Source organism: Paroedura picta, chromosome 15, assembly GCF_049243985.1.
Source record: "Paroedura picta isolate Pp20150507F chromosome 15, Ppicta_v3.0, whole genome shotgun sequence".
Lineage (NCBI taxonomy): Eukaryota > Metazoa > Chordata > Lepidosauria > Squamata > Gekkonidae > Paroedura > Paroedura picta.
The window spans coordinates 5,828,742-5,854,159 of NC_135383.1; the positions used below are offsets into that span (position 1 = coordinate 5,828,742).

The 25,418-nt window shown below is 45.4% G+C and overlaps 1 protein-coding gene across 6 annotated transcripts in view; it reads left to right on the plus strand.

Annotated features, from left to right (window-relative positions):
• PRDM16 (PR/SET domain 16) overlaps nucleotides 1-25,418 on the plus strand; it is a 338,369-nt gene that overhangs the window by 178,713 nt on the left and 134,238 nt on the right. For all 6 annotated transcript variants that reach the window (XM_077311218.1, XM_077311219.1, XM_077311216.1 and 3 more), the window contains one exon: nucleotides 25,324-25,374. In XM_077311218.1, coding sequence (XP_077167333.1) covers nucleotides 25,324-25,374 — 51 coding nt within the window. The remainder of the gene's footprint in view (nucleotides 1-25,323; nucleotides 25,375-25,418) is intronic.

Genomic DNA, 25,418 nt, shown 5'->3' on the forward strand with positions numbered 1-25,418 from the left:
AGAATCACAGAATCACAGAATCATAGAGTTGGACGGGGCCACACAGGCCATCTTGTCTAACCCCCTGCTCAACGCAGGATCAGCCCAGTTGAAAGGACCAAGCAGTAGGTGATGTGAAAGACTGCTTGAGACCCAAGAAAGCAACTGCTAGTGTGAATAAACAGTAATGACATTTATTTATTTATATTTATATACCGCCACTCTCAAATGTCTCGCGGCGGTTTACACAATCCGTTAAGTACAATAAATCCCATAAAACCCATGAAAATGAAAACACAATACACAATATCAAGATGGCAGATATAATAAATATATAACCCTGTCCCCTCCCTCTCCGTTCAGCATGGGTCTATCATTATCTGGGAGCGAGGAATATTGCTAGCCCAAGGGTCTGATTTAGTGTAAGGTAGTTTCGTGTGTTCACCCAGAACGGTTAGAATCAGAAGCTTTTGTTGTTGTATTTGGTATAAATAGTTCATTGGCTTTAAAGGTGGAGAGGACAGAGATCAGACAAAGTCAAGGAGGTTGGGTCAGTCATTGATTATAATATCAAAAAGGGTGTCTCCAAAGTCAGAGGCAACATTTCTCTGAACACAGTTTGGAGGGGGGTTTACAGCAGGGAAGGGTCTTTGTGCTTCTACTTATGGGCCTTTTTAAGGCACCTGATTGGCTACTGGCGTTTGGACTAGGTGGCCTGATCTAGCAGGGTCTTTCTTATGTTCCTGTAATTTATCCAGTAAATCAGATCATTGATAACCTGTTGGCCATACTGGGGCCTTGGAACAATTTAACCTTCTAAATATGGGCGTTTTCATTGTGTCCGTACTGCTTTTATGCAGAAAAGATATTTAGGGAGGATTTCAGAGTTCTCGTCCCTCGTGTTTGGGCCCCCCTCCCTTTTCAATTTACTTCACTGCCATCCCTTTTTTCGATTTCTTCGTTTTCCTATCATTTGCTGTTTCCTCAACATCCAGTCTCGCTCCATAAAAATGCCTGTGCGTCAATAAATCAACATTATAAACATACCAAAACGATCAATGATGCAGACTAAAAGTTTAACGCATGTATAGGAAACATACAACAGTACAGATGAACCTTGCAAAAGTAATGGCGGGTGTGCGGGAGGGGGGTGGGGGAGATAACCAAATGATATTAGAAAATACAAAAGAAAGGGACAACATGGGGAAAGTTTGCTCCTCCCTAGATCTAGTCGATATGGAATCGCAATCAATGAAACGTCTGAATGTCTCCCTAGGGGAGAGCAATTTGCCCCTCATGAACAGAGATGTTGGCTGCCCCTGCTGTAAAATGCCACGTCTGGGCCTGCGACAGCCTTGTAAGACGAGATGTTGCCCCTCACCTTATTTTCTGTCATTGCTGAGAAAACTGGCCTGGTTCTGGCAGGCCGCGATCATCTCCTCGCTCTCCTCCGCCTGGTGCCCCCAGGTCTTCCTAATGTCCCCTTCCTCCTCTCACATTCTGCCCATGTCCGCACCCTCATTAATCAACGTCAGCTTGCTGAAAGTACAACAAGGGCGGTATTCTTCAGCTGCCCCCTCAGCCTTCATACATCCCATTGTTCTTGTGGGGGGGGGGAACCCAATTCAGATGCCCCAAAACAGCCAATGCAGCACATAAAAGAGATGAGACAAAAAAAAGGGGGGGGAGAATCAAAGGGGCAGGGGGGGGAGAGAGCATAAAAAATAACTAAAATAAAAACGAGGAGGCCTTTCCCCCAGCCAAAGCACTCGGATAAATAACTCCGGCAATGATAATTTAAATTATTCATACATTTATGAAAACATCCATTGAAACGGGAAGTGTATGATGGTCTTTGTCTCTCTCTTCCTTGTCTCTTGTTTGCGATTAACCTTTACTGTAACTTGGGCGAGCTGCGGCGTTTCCACAAAGGCCAGCCTTTTGCTTCCATGGGAAAATATGTTTCGTCGGATGAAGAAAAAAAGAAAGGCAGAAAGAAAGAAAGAAAAGAGGGGGACAGCTATTCGAGTAGAGGTATTTTGTGCTGATGTTTGCTGATTCTGAGAGATGAGCACTCGGATTGGTCTGTGGCCAGCGTCCCAAAGTTGGACCAAAAAGACACGTGCAAAACTTGCATTTAGCCCTAGTTCTGCTTGATGTAAGGAGTAACTTGGGTGCCAACGAGCTCGTCAGCTAGGCTGGACAATTTATACAAAAACAGATATTGCAGGGGAGGGAACCTGGAAGGATTCACAAGGGGGAGAAACAATTGGGAATCCTCCCCTCACTGGTAGGATAGCATGAGATAAACAATTGGGGAACCCTCAGAGTGACAGGGCGAGACAACTGAGATCGGGGGGGGGGGGGGGTTGTGGCAGAGCATCTGCTTGGTTTTCACATGCAGAAGGCCGCAGGTTCAATCCCTGACATCTCCCCTTAAAAGATCCGGGATGTGAAAGACCTCTGTCAAAGACCCAAGAGAGCCGCTCGGCAGTATCAGCAGACGATCCCAATTTTGACAGCCCAGTAGTCCGACTTAGGCCTAGTCTGCACACAATAGATAATGCACTTTCAATGCACTTTAGAAGTAAATTATCCTGTTCTGCACAGGAAAATCCAGCTGCCAGAGCACATTGAAAGTGCATTATCCCATGTGTGCAGACTAGGCCCTAGTATAAAGCAGCTTTATGTGTATTGACTGATACAAGCTAGCGGTCTATAGAGATTGACGTTGGGACAACAACTGGGAACCCTCCCCTTCCCTGGTGTGATAACATGAAATAAACAATTGGCAGCCCCCCGCAAAATTATTATATGAGACAGCTGAGTTCCAGAGAGAGGGGCAGGGTCGTGTCTCAGTCGTAAAGTAAAGCATATGCTTTGTAGGCATGTTCCAGATCTAGTCCCTATCATCTAGGTTCCTCAACTTGCAGTCATGGACAGGGGGTTGAAGCATATATGGCTGGATCTCCTCTCTGGAAAAGTATAGCTAAGAGTTCAAGGGGGGCATTTTCCATCTCCCCTTTTCATTCTCTCTTTTAACTGGCGCACGGCTGCCCTTGTTCTGTAACCTCTGGGAGGGCAATGAGCATGCTCAGTGTCCACCAGCTTTGTAAAAGAAAAAAGTGCATACCCCCAGTCTTCCTAAAGGAAACCCTGCCTTATTAGTGGGCACCTTGTAGAAGAAGAAGAAGAGTTGGTTCTTATATGCCGCTTTTCCCTGGCTTGTATCACGAGCCTCCTGACAGACACAAAACGATGTCTGCTTTTAGACTGAGAAAGCAGGGCACTGCTGAGTGAAGAGCACATCTGTGGGCGTGACATGAAGTGAATTAAATTCTTGGAATGGCAAATATGCCCAGTTCTGTTTTTTTTTTGGTTTTTTGTTTTCATACATTGTCCTTGTGAGCCTGTTCAATGCTTCTGATTCATTCATTTGTTTCATGGCATCGCCATGCTATTCATGCATGGTTTATGTGAAAATAACATTAAATGTTTCCTAAAGTGAATGGGAGGGAAAATCCGTCACAGGATCAGTTAGTTTGATATTGATACTGGGTTGAATTCCCCCTCCCCCAATCATTTAACGTAGTGTAATGTTTAGACTTCTCTTATCTGTTTTAAATTTTTAAATGCTTATTCAGATGTCCTTTAACTCAGAGGTAGTCAACCTGTGGTCCTCCAGATGCCCATGGACTACAATTTTACGGTTGGGGGTCACCACAACAGGAGCAACTGCATTAAAGGTTTGCGGCATTAGGAAGGTTGAGAACCAATGGCTTAGAGCTTTTATGCGCACTCAAGAAAACCATAACTTTTTTTGATGTCATAATTTTGGATAGGATTTCTGTTTGAGCAGATTATATTTTTGACAAAATAATTCTAGGTGTATATTTATTTGCTTCATGTGTACTCTGCCTTTCCCAAGGAAACTCAAGGCAGATTTCAGCTGAAAGCCATATAGTAAGAATAGTATATATATAAGGAACAAAATTAGAGAACATAAGAGCACGGGGAAGCAGGAACTGCAGGACTGTAAAACAGTGCAACGAGACAGTATATTGCATAAAAATGTAATAAAGCTAAATAAATGTAATAAAATTAGAGAAAAATGCTGTGAACCCAGTATAACGTAAGCATTTGCAGACAGAAAACTTCAATCTTTTAATTTTTTCCTGCTGATCATTCACTGAATGTGCCATGACATCTTTGGGATAAAAATAGAAATGCCCCCTTTTTTTTTTTTGCAAGAGTTTGCATCTTTGTTTACATTCTGGCTCTCCTCATTTGCTTATTTAAATATTTAGCCTCTTTTAAGAGCATGCTGTTTCCCACTGGCTTACGACGATGAATCTGCATGCCTGTCAAACTGCTCACCAGTGGCTTGCGCATGGTGACCTTGCAGTTCCGCCCCCCCCCCAGCTACTGGAAGGGGTGGGGCTGGGGCTGTACAAGCAACCTGACGGATTTTATTGCATCCCCGACTTTATGATTGCCTAAAAAACGACATTCTGCTATGCTTTCAGAACACGTTGTCCTCAAATCCAGGTTTATCAGTACGCTAAAGGCCAAGCCAAAACTGGGGTTACCTACTTGTAAATTGGGTCAGTAAGTTGAGTCTTGCGAGCGAGATGGACACGTGAAACCCGAAAGGTTGGCCTTCTCCTTCCAAAACTGCATCAAGGCCTGCCCAATCCAGGATTTTCCAGTTAACTTCCCATCAAGGGTCGTCATGCCAAGCATGTCTGCTGTTTATTTAACCAACTGCATATCCAAGCAAGATGGAAAAGCAGACACTGAGAACCGGAGAGTGCAGTAAATATTCTTCAGTCAAAGTGCTGGCAATATGGTGTTGTGTTCCATGTTACTTTTCTTAATAATAATAAAAAAAAAAAAACCACACACACAGACAACACCTGGCTGTGAATTCTCTCCCTTGGAAATCCTCCAGACCCTCCTTTTGGCTGGCAGTTGGGGAACGGTGGTAATTCAGACTAATTTTATGTATAGCTTGTATGAATTAATGGCGCAGGCTTCAAAAAGCCCAGGGGTTAATTAGAGTGCAAATGAGCACCCTTATTTCCTGAACTTGATTCCATGAGACTCCCGCCAACGTGTTGCTTCATCCTCAACACCCAAGTAGCCGTAAGGATGGAGAAGAACGATTTGGTGCAGGTTGACTGCCTAAAGGAGCCAGCGTGGTGAAGTGGGTAAAGAACGGCAGATTCAGATCCGGAGAGCTGGGTTTGATTCTCCACTCCTCCACAGTTCTCTTAGAGATGTTCTCAGTAGTTCTTTCATAGCTCTCTCAGGGCGTCTGTTGTGGGGAGAGGAAGGGAAAGGTGTTTGTAGGCTGCATGTAGATTTTTACATTCCACATTACATTACTTGCATCTCGAAGAAGAAGAGTTGGTTCTTCTATGCCTCTTTTCTCTATCCAAAGAAGTCTCAAAGCGGCTCACATTCTCCTTCCCTTTCCTCTCCCCACAACAGACACCCTGTGGGGTGGGTGCGTCAGAGAGAGCCCTGATATTCCTGCTCGGTCAGAACAGCTTTATCAGTGCCGTGGCAAGCCCAAGGTCACCCAGCTAGCTGCATGTGGAGGAGTGGGGAATCAAACCCAGCTCACCAGATTAGAAGTCTGCACTCCTAACCACTACACAAAGCTGGCTCTAGATTTTTACATTCCACATTTGACATCATACAAGCCAGAGAGAAAGAGAGAGAGAGAGAGAGAGAGAGAGAGAGAAAGATTCCATATTTCCCCCCAAATTCTCTAGTTTCCCTGTGGGCCTGGATGAATGTCCGTCTTGCATCTTTTTGTGCGTGTCTGTGTGTGTGTGTGTGTGTGTGTGTGTGAGGGGAGCCTTGCTCCTGATGATTCATCTCAGCAACAGTCCCCCCCACTTCTCAGCCTTCCCCCCAGTTCCCCGCCCACCATTTTCTTTCCTTTGCCCATAGAAGGTAAATACCAAGATGCTTCAGCGATGGAGTCACCTCTGCCTGTCCCTTTGACTCCCACCCGAGCCACCAAGCCAACGTCTGGGATGGAAGCCAAATGCCACCGAGGACATGGGAGTCATAAATCATCCGCCTTTCCAACATCTGCAGGCCCCCAAAGGCCCACCCTTCTTTGGTGGACGATGCTCTTCCGCTGCCCACCCCCCTCCCCACCCGCCTCTTGCTTTTTATCCTGTCCCTTTCTGGACAAAACACCTATTGTCGCCAGCTTGAGTGAAGAAGAGCCATTTCTCCCCCCCCCTGACAAAGCGTCCTTCTGAAGCCCCAGAGCGAGCGGCCATCAAAGATGCCTGCGTCACCACAGGGAGCCTCTATCTCTGCCCTTTCTTCCTCCTTCTCCCAAGTCGCTTTCCCCTCGCCCATGGGGGGCCGTCGGGCCAGATCTTTTCATTCCAGCTTCATATTCACATAAAGACATCAAGTAGAAAGGGCAGGGGGGGGGGAATCTTCCCCAGAAAGAATTATTAGGCATGGCTGTCAAACGCTTTAGCGGCGGGTATGGCCGGGGGTGGGGGAGAACTCTGCGCACTCCATGCCCCTGGCATTGTTTCCACGGCTCTTGTGCCGCTGCCTGCGCTGCCCTGTGTGCCAGCCCTCCGGAATGACTTCTGGAAGAGGCAGAGCCGCAGGCCCCGGGCTCTTTTCGGCCTCTTCTCCGGCCCCCTCGCTCCCATCGCTTTTTCCTTCTGGTCGGTGGCACAGGATTTCTTGTCCGGCCGCCAGGAATGTTATTGTTTGGGATGGGTTTTTTTTAATACTTAAAAAAAAAAAACCACACACCCAAAAAACAGAGTGCCAATGATGAAAATCACTGAGTGATTTATGAAGCGGCGAAAGCAAAAACAAAGAAATGATTCTGGCTAACTCTTCGGTGGAAGAGATATAGGAGTTGGCACCAAAGTTTGTCCTGAAGCGAATTTGAGGGTTTTGGTCTGAGACAAACGTATCTGAAGCATATGGGGGAGAACGCCTCCCCCCCAAATAATTTGTTGGTCTCTCAGGATCGTTTCACACAACGCTAAGGGCACCCCCAGATTCTGTCATCAAATGTGCACTGGAAGAAGAGTTATATGCCACTTTTCTCATCTCTCCTTCCTCGTACTTATATGCCACTTTTCTCATATCTCCTTCCTCGTACTTATATGCCACTTTTCTCTACTCAAAGGAGTCTCAAAGTGGATTACAGTCGCCTTCCCTTTTCTCTCTCCACAACAGACACCCTGTGAGGGAGGTGAGGCCGAGAGAGCCCTGATATCACTGCTCAGTCAGAACAGCATCAGCTGGCTGCATGTGGGGGAGCGGGGAATCAAACCCGGCTCACCAAAGTCCGCACTCCTAACCAGTACACCAAGCTGGCTCATCAGGTGGAGCAGGTTGCTGTCTCTCCAGATTTCCACGATAATAGGTCTTTTCAAACACTCGTAATGTAACATTCATACTTCCAAGTGTGCACTTGCAGGTATAGTGGGAATTTCTACAAAGCAGTGCTGCCAATCTCCAGGTGGGGCCTGGAGTTCTCCCAGAATTACATTTGATCTCCAGGCACTACAGATGAGTCCACCTGGAGGAGGGTCTCTATGACATTATACCATAAAGAGATCCCTCCCCTGCTCACCCTCTGCCTTCCTCATGCTCTACCCCCAAATTACCGGGAATCTCCCAGGCCAGAGCTGACAACCTGCAGGTGCTAATGTACTGGAGGTCCCTGGCTCCATATATTTTAAATAAATAAATAAATAAGCACATTAAATGTATGCTGTGAAAGGAATTTATAAACAACAACAACAACAAAATAACAGAACACCTGGAGAAATTCCTAAGTCACAAGTTCCACTTCAGAAGCATGAACAGATGATTAAGAATTTGGGAAGACTGCAGAAGAAATTTGGAAACCTGGCTGGATGCAATTGCAGGAAAGCGAGAGTAAGACAAGTTGAAAAAAAAATGGTAAAAAGTGGTTATAAAATTTTTTTAAAAATTTCATATCATCCAAGTGCTTAGGTGGAAAAATGTTTGCACACCAAGCTGGCAAATTTCTTTAAAATAAAAATGAGCATTTGAGATGATTGAGAATGTTCAGCAAAGCTCAGAGCTGCTCTTCTTGGGGAGAATATCGGGGAGTTTTGATGTTGCCAAAATCTTGTCTTCACCTTTGCATCGTCGGGGCTGCCCCTTGGAGTTGTTCACTCTCTTCAATCCCGCTTCTCCAAATTGTCCATTGCCAAGGGAAAAAGCAATCCGCAGAACTTTTCTTTAAGGAGTCCCCAGTGGCCTTTGAGAACAGGAGATAAATGAGGAACTATAGCTAATCTTTTGGAAGGGCTGGTGCTGTGAAGGTTTAACACTTGCATACCCTATTAAAACCTGTGCAATGGGAAAGAAACGCCTCTTTAAAAAAGAAAAGAAAAAAGAATCCCAAACCAAAAGTAGAAAGCTGTAACCCAAATCCTGCTTTTCTCCCCCAATTCTCCCCATCGCAAAACATTTTTATTTCCACTTAGCAAAAGAAAAATTGCTAATTTGCTGCAGTTGGGCAGGCTTGATGTCTCAATCTGCAACGTGTCAGCGCTGTGAAAGGAAATGTTTCACACTGTGCCGGAGAGACAGAGCCGCTCTAAAGAGGGTCAGGGCACCAAGCCCAGAAACCACGTTGACCGGCCATCGTGCTAAATTACTCACACAAGACAGACATTGTCTGCAGTGCCAGCAAGAACGGTGGACTTATTTCACATTCTCCTTCTGCGCCTCTTGGGGGGGGGGGGAGGAGGGACAGTCTGAGTGAAAAGGGACAAAATCAAGGAGGGCTTGAGAATTCAGAGCGCCTTGATTTGGCACCTCTCTGCTGTTGTTCCATGATGGCACTGATCAGAAAAAAAGTTATTAACTCTGATACGGTTGGGACAGACCACAGGCAATGTTTAGAAGAGGATGGCTCCTGTTTTGCACCTGAAAACCACCGGACTTGGGAAGCACGTCTCTGTGTTTTTCATTTGGCTCTCAGGTTTTGCAATCTTTAGCATTCAAGTCATGTTTCAAGCTTTCCCCTGAAAAATCCCCATTTCTAAAATAGCCCCCCCCCCTGTTTACATGACCAATGCACCTTGATAAAGCATTTCAGTAGAGTCTTCTGGATGCGATTGTATTCTGATTCTTCTTTTTTTATGTGTGGTGTTTTACTGATATGCATGTGCCCTTCTGTTCATTAATAAAACACTACAAAAGCAATCTTTGACATGAGCTTTACATGCAGTTGCACAGATGTTATTTTTGAGTGCCACGTTGTGCATATGTGCCATTTGGGTAACGCACATGTGCCTTTTCGGTAAAACTGCACACAAAAAGAATCTAGATGTATCAGAAGTATGATCCCATCAGCATGTTAATGGGAGGCAGGAGATGTTGAACTAAATTAAGTTTAAGAATCCTCAATTAATGTTATTGATTAACTAATGAAATAGGATTTTGGAAGGAATACAAAGTAAGCAAAATTAAATCCATGGAATGAGAAAGCTGCTAATTTCTGAAATAGGGGGTATTATTTCAGATTTTAATGACAGCAAAACTCCCACAAGGGTTTCCAAGTTTGCTCTTAGATATATTCAAGGTTAACTTGCACAATATCTATATATTTTAAGAGCAGTTGTTTTCATTTCAAATATCTCCAAGCAATTATACCAATGTGACAAATGGAGAGACTGGTTGGTCCATGTCATTATCTGGAAGATCTACTGATCTTCAAGGAGTCACAATAATCTCAAATGATTTGAATGTAGGAAGTGGAATGTCACTCCTCCTCCATCTCTTGTCTTAAGGACAGGAAATCCACCTTGGGGACCCCTTCTGTCTGATTGGTACCTTGTTTGTTTGTTTGTTTGTTTATGTTTCAATTTCTACACTCCCACTTTCAGCAATAACCGTCTCGTGGTGGTTTACAAAATGACGTGAGGTCTACTGTGCAGTATGGATCAGAAATATAAACATCCCCTTTTAATGCTTTTGGGAAGGAAATAAAGGCATATCCTGATGTTCTGTCATTCAGTTCGCCATGGAGGGACCGGAATGAAAGAGCATCAGGAATCCACATTCTTGGGGCTTGTGTGGCATCTTTTAGGGGCCCCAACACAACACTTCATTTTGTTCCAATCTTTCCCTGTAGCGTCGCTTCTTTTTCAGCCATACGGGTGTCATTTTGCACTTTGTTATGATATGTCGTTTCTATAACTTGGCATTGTGCTTGTTTCAATGCGGATGGTATTTGCTGTGGTTTTTGTGATTCTTATTTTCTTGTTTTGCTTATTGAGAACCTTCCTGAGCAGATCTCTGGACAGGTGGCCTTTACTGTTTCCAGATAAATAATGCATCTCTTTGGGTTTATAAGCATCTCTGTTTGGGAAGAGAAAGATGATGGGTAACCCTGCAGACAACGGCATGCCCTCTCTTTAGTTTCTTTCTTCTGTTCATGGGTATTGTTGGCATCCATAGTGGTTCTTCACTTCGCACTTTCAGTTTGGTCCATTCATCTGCATTGTTTACACCTGCAGCATGACCACAAACGACCACAACCGATATGGTATTAATATGCATTTATGATAAATCATTGATACACAGCATCGAAAAATATTTTATGGAGAAGTTTTTGTGTAAGGAAACAGCAGAGGGCACAAAAATAAACAAAGGGCACCAAAGAAAAACAATCTGGGGTGCATTTCAGAGGAGGGGGAAGGAATTTGGATGAGAAACTCAGAGCCTTCTTGGTCTTAAGTGAAGGCAAGTTTGAGATTGGTGCGATTCAAGAAAACTGTTTACGAACAGGGACGTATGCAAAACATACATGGCCTGTTGAAAGAGCAGCAAGTGAGGAAGGGTTCCCCCCTCCCACCAAAAAAGCAATTTATTGTACTTAATGCCGGCCATTGTCTGTCTTTTCTTTAAAGAGAGATGGATTGCAAAGGTTAGCCATTTTTATCACGACGGTGGTGTCTAGATAGCAGAGATGCTATACGAGAGGGCTGAAGTGTTCCATTCCATTGGGAAACTGGATAGGCCTTGAGTCTGTTTAATGCACAGGAAGCCATGTGCCATCAGGGGAGGAGAGGAGAGTGTAAGGGAGACCTTAATGTGTTTGGATTGTGCAGCAGGAATCCAGGTTTATCAGAAAACGGCCGTCCTGGTGGGACTATCAGTGGAAAGAAACCCAGGTCTCTGCCATGTGAGGAATGGACTTTCCGAACATTATAGCAGACACATATCATTGCCTTCCCACCCAGCTGGAGCCAACTGAAGGAAAAGATTTACACAGTGAAGTAGCTTCCTTTTTCAAAACTTAGATAGGGCATCTCTATTTTCACCGCCAATATAACTGCCGTTAGGAATTTGCAATTGCCGTTCTTCTCAGATCGCATCTGGATGCAGCATCTTGGAATGCTCTGCAGTTTGCTTTTTTGTGTTCATGGGTAACCGTAAGACAAAATATGCAGTTGAGATGTGCATGATCCCGTTTTCAAATCAGCTGGGGAAATTCTCCTAGTTAAAATGGGATTAAGGAGGTAACAAACACAGTTTAGAGCAGGGGTAGTCAACCTGTGGTCCTCTAGATGCTCATGGACTGCAATTCCCATGAGCCCCTGCCAGCATTTGTTTCAACCCATCTTCTTTGGGACGAGCTGTGCAAGATGCATGCAAAGTTGTACACGCAGTTAAGAAGCGTTTCCTCATTGACAGCCTGCTGGTTTTACTGACGGGTGCAGCTTGCAATTATCTAGGTTTGTTTTTGCCCTGCAATGTTCTTAGCCAGAAGCAGAAATGCCAACTGTGCTGTTCTTGTCCAGTACAGATGCCCAAATGAACCTGCCCTGCTTCAATAGTAAGGAGACCACAATCAGCTGCCTGGCGTCTGACACAAAATTGTTTTCCTTAGATTAATTATCGGCAGAATCGTTTTCGCCATGATTCAGCTAATGAATGAGCTGCTGATGAAGAAGCTGCTGGGTTTTTCCTTTGGGGACAAATCGTTCTATGATTTATAATCCATATCTGAAGGTAATTACTAAAAAAAGACAAGGGAAAAAATTAAACCCACAGTGACGTGCTGAGTTCAAGCTCATTGACAGTTTGCACGGACTTCTAATCTGGCAAGCCGGGTTCGATTCTGCGCTCCCCCACATGCAGCCAGCTGGGTGACCTTGGGCTCGCCATGGTGCTGATAAAGCTGTTCTGACTTTTGACTGAGCAGTGATATATGGGGTCTCTCAGCCTCACCCACCTCACAGGGTGTCTGTTGTGGGGAGAGGAAAGGGAAGGCAACTGTAAGCCGCTGTGAGACTCCTTTGGGTAGAGAAAAGCAGCATATAAGAACCAACTCTTCTTCTTCTTCAGTAATATCAGGAACTTAGCAAGTTCAGTCTGTGTCCTGTACACACATACATGCATGCATGCATACATACATACAACATCACTATTTGGTACAGGAGCAGTTGAAACAGTGCTAGCATATCTTATGAAACAGACAAATTAAGACATGGGTTTGAATCCAGTCTAGACTTTTGACACGTGCAAGGGTTGTGTGGTTTTACTTAATTCCCCACTCCTGTGGGGGACCTCTGACCTATTCCAGGGGTTCCCCACCCCTTAGGAATTGCATTATGGGAGTTGCTTTAGGTGGGCGACCGTGGGAGAAGGGAGTCATTTAATACCACCCCCTTCATTGTGCCTTTGGAATTTCGAGGTGAGGTCTTCCAAGCCATCATTTTGGTTTAGAATCTGTCCACCTTTAACAGACACAGAATGAGAAGCCTGAGTTCTCTCGTAACAAAGACCAAAAATGCAAAAAGATGCATTACCTTGTTTTTTCTTTAAGGTTCAAATTTATACTGTGGTTTATTTTCAGTATATAAGTTGGCCAGATTGGTAAGGAGAAGGAGAGAAGCAGCAGCGTGCCAGGTGCATTTTTTGAAAGAAAGAAAAAAAAATCAGAATTAATAGAAAAATCCAATCAAAGCCTCTCTCTTGCCAAGGAGCTGGCGTGGACACAAAGAGAATGCCATCCATCACTGGTCTATATCTCTCAAATAGATAATCAATTTCCATGAAAGCATCAATAATCACAGCCTGGCATTTATTACCCTCTGGATGGTTTATCTTTTGGGCTAAAGGGGACAGCAAGAGCAATGATGGATGCTGGGGCTGTCACGGAAGACAATTAAATGCCATAAGGGTAAAGGATTTAATATTATAGAAATATAGATATGAAGCAATCCCATCCATTCATAATTGAACAAGATTGTATAAAGTATATAGGGGTATAAATATGACACTCGCCTGCTTGAATAAATGCTCCCGGTAAAGCCGGAGGATAGGAGAGGGAAGCTGGAAGTCTTCTTGTGGCTCTCTTTGCACACTCAGTGACAGATCTCAGGCTTTTCTGGTGGAAGAGAAATGTATAAATACAAGTGAGTAGTGTATGTTTCCGTAATTCCCTCCTCTGAATCCACGCCAGAATTTCCCAGGGGTATTTCACCAGACCTTGTTCCCGATGGAACTTCCCGATCAGGAATGTTCATTCTTTTAGTTTTCATGTTTCTAAATGTGATTTAAAAATCTTGATGCAGTCACGGGCGCGGTCACCTCATGACTTCTCCTTCAAGACAAAAAAAAAAGGCACTTCTTCAAAACTTAGAGAGTGATTAACCAGTGGGATTCACTGCCACAGGCTGCAGACGGCTTTGAAGGGAGATTAGACAAATTCAGGAGGGACAGATCCATCAATGGCTATTAGCCACAACGATGAAGTGGAACTTGTATGTTCAGAGGCTGAACATCTACAGAATACCAGTTCTGGAGTGCAATAACAGGGGGAGGCTCTGGATGGTGTGTCCCTGTTTCTAGGAATACCTGATCATTCACCGTGTGACATGGAATTAGACTAGATCAGAGGTAGTCAAACTGCGGCCCTCCAGATGTCCATGGACCACAATTCCCAGAAGCCCCTGCCAGAGAATGCGTTTTTCCCTAAGTAATTCCAGCCAGTCAGGAATCCTGTACTGGCATTGATCATTAGCACAAACTCCTTAGCCATTTGTAGTCATTCCAATGGGCAGATGAAGGCCATTCATATCAGGGCAAGATTTCACGTACTGGAGACCTAAGCGATCGTATCCAGCCAGGTATCATTCATTCCTTTTGTACTGGTCTCTGAAATGTTTCCTAAAAGGGCATCCTGATGCAAGATCACGAAAACCCTAGTCACTTCAGCGTCGCACTGCATGAAGCAGTGCATTGACTCTGTGGATTTGCTTTCCACTGTTTGATGTTGGCTGTAGAGTTGGGACATGACCAAATTTGTAAGTACTTTATTACGCTGTGAGTTTTATATTAGCAAGAGTTTCCTTGGTGGTACGTCCAGATCTTCTAGCCATTTTGAAAGTTTGGCTGCCTTCAGATTACCGATTATTTACTTTGGATTCCTTAATCCAAAAAAATGTACTTTAATAATCCCTCTTCAACAGCGTGCCGACATTTCCCCTCGAGCAGCTGGCTTAACGATGAACATTTGTGGTGTTCTTGAAATATTGGTCATAGTTTTAAGAAGTGCCTCTTGGCAGAGGGAGGCATATTTTACCATTTGGCATAACAGAAGGAAGCAAGGTCAAAATAATTTTGCAATAAAGACTCAGGGTTGGCTTTTATTTAAAAAAAAAACCAAATTGTATCCAGAGGACTTAGCATTACAAATATTTTCTTGCTTTTCCAATGTAGAATGACTAGAAATGGTCAACATTTTTAAATAGGTCACATTAATATGTCTTATCGATGCAAACTTAAATAGACCCCAGGGAATGGTAGAGGACAGGAAGGCCTGGAGGATCATTGTCCATGGGGTCGCGATGGGTCGGACATGACTTCGCATCTAACAACAACAACAACAACAACAACAACAACAACAAGTCTTATCATTTCCAAAGATTATGATGGGAAGTAGTTTAGGTGTCTAACAGAGGATTTGCGGATTTGAATCTTGATATGTGTCCATTGGAGGGTATTCCTCAACAAGTTCTGAGGGGGTGAAGTCATTGTTTTGAGGGATGATTTGGGAATTCTTGTCCTTGCGGTTTCGACCTGAAAATCCCAAACTCAATTTCACTGTTCGCGTGTATGAATTGAATCCGTGATTCTTTATTTTCCTGATCTTTTGCAATGACACCTCCACCCTCACCCCTAGAAAATGAATGCATTCCTGTATTGAGTTCAGGGGCAATCCTATCCAATCAGGGACCACTCAGTTGGACAATTCCCCAGTGACAACGGGAAAACAAAACAACCTACCAAATTTTTTAAAGTATATAAACGTAAACCTGCTAAGAAATACACAGTCATCCACCAAGTTTTGTGGTCAGAATCGGAAGGGCGAAATAGGAAAATATGGCGAATACTGAATGTTTAAATATTTGTCTTACTGATAGCGGTGCCTTTATTTGGTAGTGGGGAGGGGGACAGAGGAAATCTCCGTGTTCTCAGATTCCAGGAACAAATTGTCTCTTGCACTTCCAAAAACGTCGCAAGTTTTGGAAGTCCCACTTGTGTGCTGCTACATCAAGATCCAATGCTTTTCTTTATGCATGCTTCAAGTTTACTTTGCAAAATACCCCCGGTAACCGTACCAGAGACTTCGAGGGATAAAGCAAGCATCAGCAGCTATGGATTACAGATAAATCTGTCGGTCAGGGAGGGAATCTGCACGAGGCACGGCAAATGTTCGGGATTTTATGTCCTGTTCCTAGCACGGGGTGAAAACTTCATGTTTTCACTCTGTGACTTTGGCTATGGCTGGGTCACTTGATCTTCATTTATGCCTCACTTAGCTCAGCAGGGAAATCAGGTTAAAAGAATGTGGCATCAGGCACTAAAACTCCTTGCTGAACAGAGCCATTCTTCAAGGAAAAGCCAAAAGGGGGAGGGGGAGGAAAGGGATTGCAGGAAATAAGTTGCATGCTATGTAGAATGCCCTACTTTTGGATCCAATTTTAAGAGCATATGCATGCACATCGCCCTGAGCCAGCCTCTGAAGAACGGTTTAGAAATGTAATTAATAATAATAATAATAATTATTATTATTATATTTCTACCATGACTTTCAAAAGAAAACTTGGCAACAGTCATTCCCTCTGCCCCAGAGAAACCTGGGAAGTATAGTTCTATGCAGGGAATTGGAAGAGTCCTAACACAGAGTTTTTAATGCTCTCTCACAAAATTATGGCTGCAATTCAGGTGTTCAGAGGAGTGCCATAACAACTAAACAGATAAAGAATTGATGGAAGTTTGTAACCCACTCCTCACTTTTTTACGCATCACTGGAGAACTCAAACAACAACATCTGTGTGTTGGTCTGACATGTCAAGCCGTGCCTTTGCTGGTTAAACTCTGACATGTGGGGTTTGTGTGATCGTTCCATTCCTTGATCCGGATCATTTTGTTCAATTGCCCACTGCTATTCTGCACCCGAATTTACAGCGGATAAAAAGGGGAGCAAAGGAAGTAGTTCTGAACTCCATTACGCATGAGGTTGGCCATCTTATGGGAACCTGCTGGCTAGAGCTGGCCTGATGTGGATGCCATATCATTGGAAATGGAGGAACGAATCTGTGCCAGATTCTTTTAGGACTGGCTGGCTTATTGGAGTCTTGCGCTAGGACTCAGTAGGAACTGGGTTCAGATCCGCACCCTATTGCCAAGCTTCCAGCATGACCCTGGCCCAACTCTACTCTCTTGGCCGAAAACGGCTCACAACGCTTCTAGGATGACAGAGCGGAGGGGGCGGGAAAGCCGCACCCCCTACCCTGAGCTCCTTGGAGGAAGCCGGAGATAAACACATGAGAGAAATAGATAGAATGAGCCCGGAATTATATACACTTCCGCACCGCCAATGTATATTAATTCCCACCCATGGCAGCGATTGTGATCCTCTGCGGAAAATGGAAACCGTGCTCACTTTGGTCTCCCAGAATTCCTGTCTTGAGAAAAAAGCAATGTAATTGCCACCCACTCTCTGTCGTCTGGCGGATAAATAAAATATTGGGTCTTTCCAAACATAATATTATCATTCCAAGCATAATATTATCAAATTGTGCCCGGGATTGTTTCAACAGCTCTTAAAAGTGAATTTACCTGGCACCCCCACCCCCTGTTCAGATAAAACAATATTGTGCCCTTTTTAAATAGGGAAGTGATTATATGCTTATGACGAAAGTTAATCCACAGAATTGCTGTGTTAACCTTTCTCCGGAGCGAATATCAATGGCCCACTATTTCTTCAGAAGAAAGGAAGAAAAGGGGGTCCACTTAATTCCCCCCCATTGTTTCTTTCGTTAATATAAAAACCATTACCAACAGGAACCATTCTGTTGCAATTTAATAGGGTTTTTTTTTTAAGTATCCTGTTTTTGAGTTACTGAAGTCTTTACGAGGTTACGGCAAAACAATGCCACAACTTGCCTCTGGAAATGCGGCATTGACTTAGCGGCTAGCGTTTGTTGTGGCTTAGGAGGGGTACGAGAAAGAGAGGACCCGGCCGCATGGGTTGGCCAACAGCCTCAGCTGAGGTGGCTTGGTGTTGGGTGGGGCGGGGAGACCCCGTGGTCTACTTAAGTCAGCCTTTCTCAACTTTTTTCTACCGTTGAGAAACCCATGAAACATTCTTCAGGCTCAGAGGTGGTGTGATGGTGCAGAATACGGCTGGGAAGCATGGCTGTGCCCACCCGGGGCACCTCCCCTTCCCTTGGAGGGGGGGGGGGTCAGCATGACCATATAAAATCATATCACCTGATAAGTGTTCAACACATTTTTAAATTATCTAAAAAAGTAATTAACTTCCACCCATTCGGGAAGCCCTTCCAGGGCCGTCGAAGAAGAAGAAGAAGAGTTGGTTCTTATATGCCGCTTTTCACTAACCAAAGGAGGCTCAAAGCGGCTTACAGTCACCTTCCCTTTCCTCTCCCCACAACAGACACCCTGTGGGGTGGGTGAGGCTGAGAGAGCCCTGATATCACTGCCCGTTCAGAACGGTTTTATCAGTGCTGTGGCGAGCCCAAGGTCACCCAGCTGGCTGCATGTGGGGGACTGCAGATTCGAATCTGGCATGCCAGATTAGAAGTCCGCACTCCTAACCACAACACCAAAAGCCCAGGGTCTCACGAAAGCCTGAATTAGCTCCAGTACTGCAACCAGCTCACCCTCAGTTCTGCCTCATCATTTTGCCAGCTCTCCCGGGCTGATTTTACGGGATGTGAATGTTACAGGATGCTTTTGTTACGATTCCAATGTTGGTCTTGCAACAGTTTGGGCAGTTTGCAGTTTGGGGCACTGGGCGGGATACCTTTGTGTGGAGGAGACTGTGGCTGCGTGGCTGCTTCCCCTGGTTTGAGGACTCCGTTAGTTGCTCTTGGGGGTGGAGCCACTGACCCCCATGCCCGGTTGGGGGCTGCCGGCGGGCTTCCACCCCCAAGTGGCGAGGAGAGCATGCAGCAGCCGGCACCCACCTTGATCCTGGGCCTTGCCACTCCATGGTCTTATCCCCCATCAGGAAGGCTGGGGGTGTGTGGTTATCTGGCAGCAGGCCGGTCAGTTGATGCTGGATTCACCTCCCTGCTACACATGTGCTCCTATGTCTGAATAGGCCTAAGTTGTACTTTTGCTACATTCTTATCAAGGCACATCTGCTTGTCTATAGGGAAGAGATGTCAGTGAACTGCGAAATGCAGTTTGCAACTGGATGTAGGCTGGGGTACATGTGAAAGTGGATTAAAAAAATATTTCAATTTTCCAAATTAGTTACAGTTTGGGAAAAAAAAAGAGCCTCTTGTGGCGCAGAGTGGTAAGGCAGCCGTCTGAAAGCTTTGCCCATGAGGCTGGGAGTTCGATCCCAGCAGCCGGCTCAAGGTTGACTCAGCCTTCCATCCTTCCGAGGTCGGTAAAATGAGTACCCAGCTTGCTGGGGGGTAAACGGTCATGACTGGGGAAGGCACTGGCAAACCACCCCGTATTGAGTCTGCCATGAAAACGCTGGAGGGCGTCACCCCAAGGGTCAGACATGACTCGGTGCTTGCACAGGGGATACCTTTACCTTTACCTTGGAAAAAAAAAACAGGCAGTTTGGTCTTCCAAAATCCAGGGAGAAATATGGACAAAGCACTCCACACACACCCTAAATAAAGAAGGAATGTTTCCGTTACACATAACCATATTATCAACTTGGTAGACATGAAGGGGGGGGTTAATGTTATTAAATGTACCAGGTACATGTCTTCATTTTATTTTTCACCTTGCTGGGATGTCTCAACATGACAGCAGTTGAGAACCTGTCACCCTGCTTCAGTTCTGTTCATTTCCCCCCTACTTCTCAGGAAGCAAACTATATATAATTTTTTTTTTTTACTTGAGCATTAATGGAGGTCATTTTTCTCAGTCTGTCTCATGGACTAACGAAGACCTTGTCATGTTAAAGTGACAGTTGGCTCAGTGGCTGGTGGGTATCAAACTGACATATCCCATCCTTTCTGTCAGCGTACCAAGCAGGGTTATGTTCCCAAACAGTGAAAAAGGAAAAGGGGGGGATGGGGACCTTTGGACCAAGTCTCTCTTTGGACGCCAGCATCTCCCACATAGGCTGCTGTTTCCTGCCTCGATTGCTGGCCTTTCCACTGCAAAGGTGGCTGACTTAAGTGTCAGGCTCAGCTTGGGCCTTTCCGGGAATGTCAGAAGCTAGGAATGTAAAATGATTTCGCACATTTACTGATTGGACTTCAACTTTGTCGGTCTGAAGGGTTTATTTTAGCTAAGGGAAGAAACTGTAGCTACTGAACCAACCAGAAGAGAAACTAGACATCCAAGCTGGTCGTTGTTCAAGATTTGGGGAGTGTTGGTTTCCCTCTCTCTCCAGCCTGTGACTGCTAACAAATCATTATTTGATTTTGTTTATGACATAGTGTAGCAAAACATGGATGGCCCCAGACTAGCCTAATCTTGCTGCATCTCAGAAGCTAAGAATAGTTGGCCTTGGTTAGTCCTTGGATGGGAGACCACCAAGGAAGTCCATGGCTTGAAAACCCTACTGGTATCCATAAGTCAGCTGTGATTTGACGGCCCTTTCAACCACTAGCAAAGGCACAGATTGCTTGAAGTAAATTAGTCCTTTCTATAAAGACATTGAACATCTCATGTAGTTTGACCCTCCACAATCAGAGGCGGCGCATGTGTCAGCATTACCATTGCTGAAGATATATGATGGTCTTTATGTCCTCATGATTATTACGAATCATCTTAGCAAGCAGGTTATCAATATCCAAAGTACAGAACTAACTCACTCCCTTTTATCATTTTGTCAATATTGAGGTCAATTCGATAACTAAAAAGGTTTGCAGGGGAGGAATAGATAGATCATCTACATAAGAGTGGACGAATGCAGTTAATTTATTGCCTACTTTGCTTTATTAAAGTGAGATTTTTGCTTATTCTCACCTTCCTGGCAGACCGCCAGTTCCCCGTCAGACTGCTCCTGGGGGCTTCCCATCCTCCAGAAACAGCATTTGGGAATATTTCACAGTGCAATGAGAGACTGCATGCATGGGATCTTTAGTTGGAATTCAGTCGGTACGGTTCCATAGAGGTTTCACTCTGTGATTAGTCACTGAGCCACATATTTATGACTAGCGATGAGTAGATACCTGCATTGCTCCAAAAGTTCATTCTTTGCTGCATTTCCCTCTCCTTTAATGCTGCCATAACTAAGAGCCTTTTGAAATCAAATCCCAGAGTCGGAGCAACCCCTGTCAGGTACACTTTTCAGTTCCTTCCAATCATTTCTGCCTTTTCCTTTCTGCGTTATCAACATGTACATGATAAATCACTGCAGAGCAGCATTCATTTCATGCACTGTTCTGCTGATGTGTTTGCATGAACTCCTGCGCCATTATGCCCCATACGAAAAAGAGTTCAGCCAGACATGAAATCCCATCAGCGCTGGTCTTTTCAAGCATTGCGTCAATGTACATGTGCACACTGGTAACAGTGAGAAATTTCAATTGACTCCTAGCAAGCATAAGCAGTTTGCCGTGGCCTTCCTCTACATAGCAACTCTATTTTTCCTTGCGGGGCTCCCATCCAAGTACGAACTAGGAATTCCTTCTGGGAAAGAGAGAGCTGTCCAAGGGAGAGAAGCAGGCGAAGGTGCCGCAATCTCTTTTCCTCCTGAGGCTTGGAGGAGCTTCCCCAGCTTGGGTCAAGATGGCAGAATCTGGTAGGGTGAGGCCAACAGGTCAGGAACCTCGTCATGACATAATAAACCTATGGAACATAGATGTGTTAAGAGAATGGCAGAAAAGAAGCTTGTCACAAGCCCCAATGAAGGACACGGTGCTACCAAAAGGCAATTTAGATCCCTGTTTGCAGACACGAGCAATGTAACGAGCACTTTATTTACCCCTCTTTAAGAAAAACCACCAAGCTCTGAAAATGCATTTCTTCTGCTCACAAATGCTGGACTTTTTAAAGCCTGATAAGAATGCCATATAAAATCAAACAGGCCCTGAAGACTGGGAGATTGTATTTAATATCCTCCTATCACTGGCCTCCGGCTACTTGGCAAAGGAAAGGTGCCGTTCGGTAATCTGTACCTTGTCTTCTGTTTGTCTTGGCTGAAAGTCTTAAGTCCTCTGTATATTGAACTTCTTACAAATGATCCCCATTAGACGGCGTATTTAACTTCCTGATATGTTTGTCCTAGCCAGGATGTGATCACAAAGTCAGGGGAAAGGTGGCTGCTGCTTTGTGAAAATCACACATTTCCATTTGTGTTCCTTCCCTCTCTCACAGGGACAGCCTTAACTGTTGTCAGTTCTTTTTCATTTGGACCTTCATGGCGGTCTGGAGAATTTCTCAGATTAGACCAGGGGTGGTCAAACTGCGGTCCTCCAGATGTCCATGGACTACAATTCCCATGAACCCCTGGACATCTGGAGGGCCGCAGTTTGACTACCCCTGGATTATACTATAGGTGTGATTGACTCAAGTTAGGGAGGGGGGGTTAGCAAGGACCTCCTTGTCCACCTCCCTCATCCCCCACTTCTTACCATTGCATTCTCTACCTCCTGCACAACAATCCTGCTAGGCAGACAAAGCTGAAAGTGCTCGACAGGCCTTGGGCCATCTAGCAAGTTTTATGAACAGCATGGGGATTTGAACCCCACCGCCTAATCAGGCACCTCTGCAACTCAGTTCTGTGAATCGGCATCTCTTCTCAATTTACTTTTTCCATTGAGAAAACCTTGAATCATTCTTCGGGTTTCGTGAAACCCAGAAGTGGAGTGATCATGCAGAATATGGTTGGGAAGCACAGCTGTGGACACGCCCACCTGGGGCCCCTCCCCTTCCCACCCCCTCCAGGCCCATCATTGGCCATTTTGGAAGGGGCGGGAGGGTCAACATGACCATATATGGTCATATCACCTGATAAATGTTTACATTTTTCTTAAGTATATTAAAAAATGAATTAACTCTCGCCCATTTGGGAAACGTAATGGATATGCGTGGGGGAGGATGTCGGGCAGATTCCTGTGGCAAGAGAGTTGGGGTATTTTAAAAACATGTCCCTATTTCCATCTGTTAAATGGAGAAAGAAAGAGCGAATTCCCCAAGATCACTTCATGGTGCAGTCCTCAGCAGAGTTATGCCATTACGAGGCCACTGGTTTCACTAGGCTTAGAAGGGCATAACTTACCTTCGGATTGCACTTTTCATTCATGGGAAATGTGTGATTTAAATCCAGAGCTTTCTGCTTGCTCTTGTTTATTTATATCTCCCCCCTTCCCTCCACATGCCAGCATGCAAGCCTTGTAATTTAGATAGTTAATAAATGCAGTTAGGATGCCATTAATAAAACCCATGTCATTTAATAGCTTAATGTGTGCCTGTGTATATCTAAGTGATGGTTTTGTCTGAGCACATGGGACGAACGGATAATATTTCTATTTACATAAGCTTCTTCTGACCTGTCCCGGGAATGTAATCAAATTAGGGCTCGATGCAGACGGAGCATGCCAGCTTGTAAACTGTTGTTCAAAACGATTCGCATGGCATTGCCTGGCATGTTTAGTTATCGGAAGTGGGGCGGAGATGTGCAAATCCCAAAGCACTTGGAAAGGAACCCTCCAGGACGCAGGCCACGAGGGTGGGGACTCCCCTCCCCTCCCCAGCCCAAGAACAACGTCTGGTTACGCAAACCTGCCCAACTACAATGGCATTCAGCTTTTAGTTATCAGCACAGAGAAAGTGGGCGATGGCTTGTATTCTTTTAAATCATCTTCCAGATTTCCGGGAATTTACACCAAGTCCATGATGTGTGTCCGATTCTGCCTGCCAACGCTAGTCACATAGAGCAGCTCTCCTGTCCCTTCCATCTACTATTTCCCCAGTTGCATTTTTACTGTGCCCTGCATCCAAAGAACTCAGGGGGACTGATGCGACTCTCCCCTTCCCCCATCATATCTTAACAATAACCCTGTGAGGTAGGTTAGGCTAACGGAGAGCGACAGGGGGAAAGGAAAGCCATTCCCTTCATTGCTGTCTTCAGTGAGAAATCACCGTGGAGAAAACGACCCATCTGTAGCTTGCGGGGTCTCCGCTTGGCCTCTCGATGGCCGCGAATCCATGATGAGAGCCCCCACTGCTTTTGCATCCTAATGTGCATTCGCTGAGCTGCCTGCGCTCTTCTCAAAACCTGACTTGGGAAAGTTCACACCGTCTTTCCATTTGCGTCTATCCTGATTTGGCCGGCCAGCAGAGCGTGGGCCCTTGGCTCGGCCCAGTCGGGCACCCCTTCCCTTTCACCCGGGCTAAGTTCTGCTCCATCGACCCGGTCCCATCTGCTTGCAGTGGGCCATGCGAAACTATTTGGCGTGGGGTGCAGCGTCGCTGATTTCTCCTGACAAACTTTGCTTTGTTCCTCCGGCGCTCACCTTTCGCTCCTGTTTGCTTTTCACGGCTTTCCAAAACCACAATTTTCAGTGTCTATTAAAAGAAACATAAAACATCGGAGGGGTTAGAAATCCTTCATATTTAAAATCTGACACTTTGTTGTCACAGCTGAGCTGGGGGGGGGGAAAGCCTGCCAACATATTTGAACTTAGGAAATTGGGCAGCCTTTGCCCGGCCGGGTCATGCAAACACACCAACGGAGCCAGACCCCTCCTCAACGGGTGCATTTATTGGGCAGGACGCGTGGGGACGCTTCTGTTGTGTGGCACAGCGAGCTGGAGGGGGGGGGGAGACGGAGTTGATGGTGAGCTCTAAATTGGTTACTGCAACGCCCCCCGCAAAAGCATCTTGGAGCCGTGGCAGAATTCTCTGAAAGCAGCTGTGCAAATCTGGCGGACGAGAAACAGAATGTTGAAGGCTATTAGGAAAGGAACAGAAGAGGATACAGGGAATGACTGGGAGCATGAAGATCCTGCCCCTTTGGAGACCACCGATTGGTCCTTTCATGGCATACTTTCTAAACTGGGCAGCCTCCAGGATATTGTAGGGGTGTGGCCAGCATAGCCTTTGCTGCCCCCTCCAGGTATGCTGCTGCTACTACCACTGCCCCTTCTTCTACCCCAGTGGTTCTCAACCTGGGGGTCAGGACCCCTTTGGGGTCACAAGGGTCGTTCATTGACAGGCTTAGGGGGTGCCTTTAGTAAGATGCTTTCCGATACTGTCCCAAAGTCCAGTGTCTCACAATCATGTATGGGCTGTGGCCATGGCCAAGTGCCAGAGCACCGGCTTGGCATGCAGAAGGTCCCAGGTTCAATCCCCGGCATCTCCAGCTTAAAATGACCAGGTCATAGGTGATGTGAAAGACTCTGAGTCTCTGGAGGGTCACTTCCAATCTTAGACTGTACTGGCTTTGGACCGAGGGACTGATTCAGTATAAGGCAGGTCCATGTGTTCCCATGCCCACTCCACAACTCCCTCTAATAGGTAAAAGTGGTGCATGACTCTTTTGCACCCCATTAATGCACACCATTGTGAGTTGGGTTAAAAGGAATGCAGAATGCCCTTATCAAACCCCTGCAAGTGCTTCTCCCACTGGGCAGGGGAGATTGTCCCAGGGGAACATGTGACTCTGCCTGGTGGGGACAGATGGCTCAGAATGTATAAGTGGGCCCTGTGCTGGGCCATGGGCCTTGATAGATGCCCATTATTATGATCCTGGGCATCAACTCCAGTTCCATACGGTATTGCTTTAACCTCGAGATCTATGCATTGACTTACTTCTTCTCTCTCTCTTGCTTCCAGCAAATGCTTACGGATCCGGAGACAGCTTTGCAAGATGGCTGCATTAAAAAGGTAGGGGAGAGAGAAACAAGTCGTTTTTCACAACTGGTTGGCTA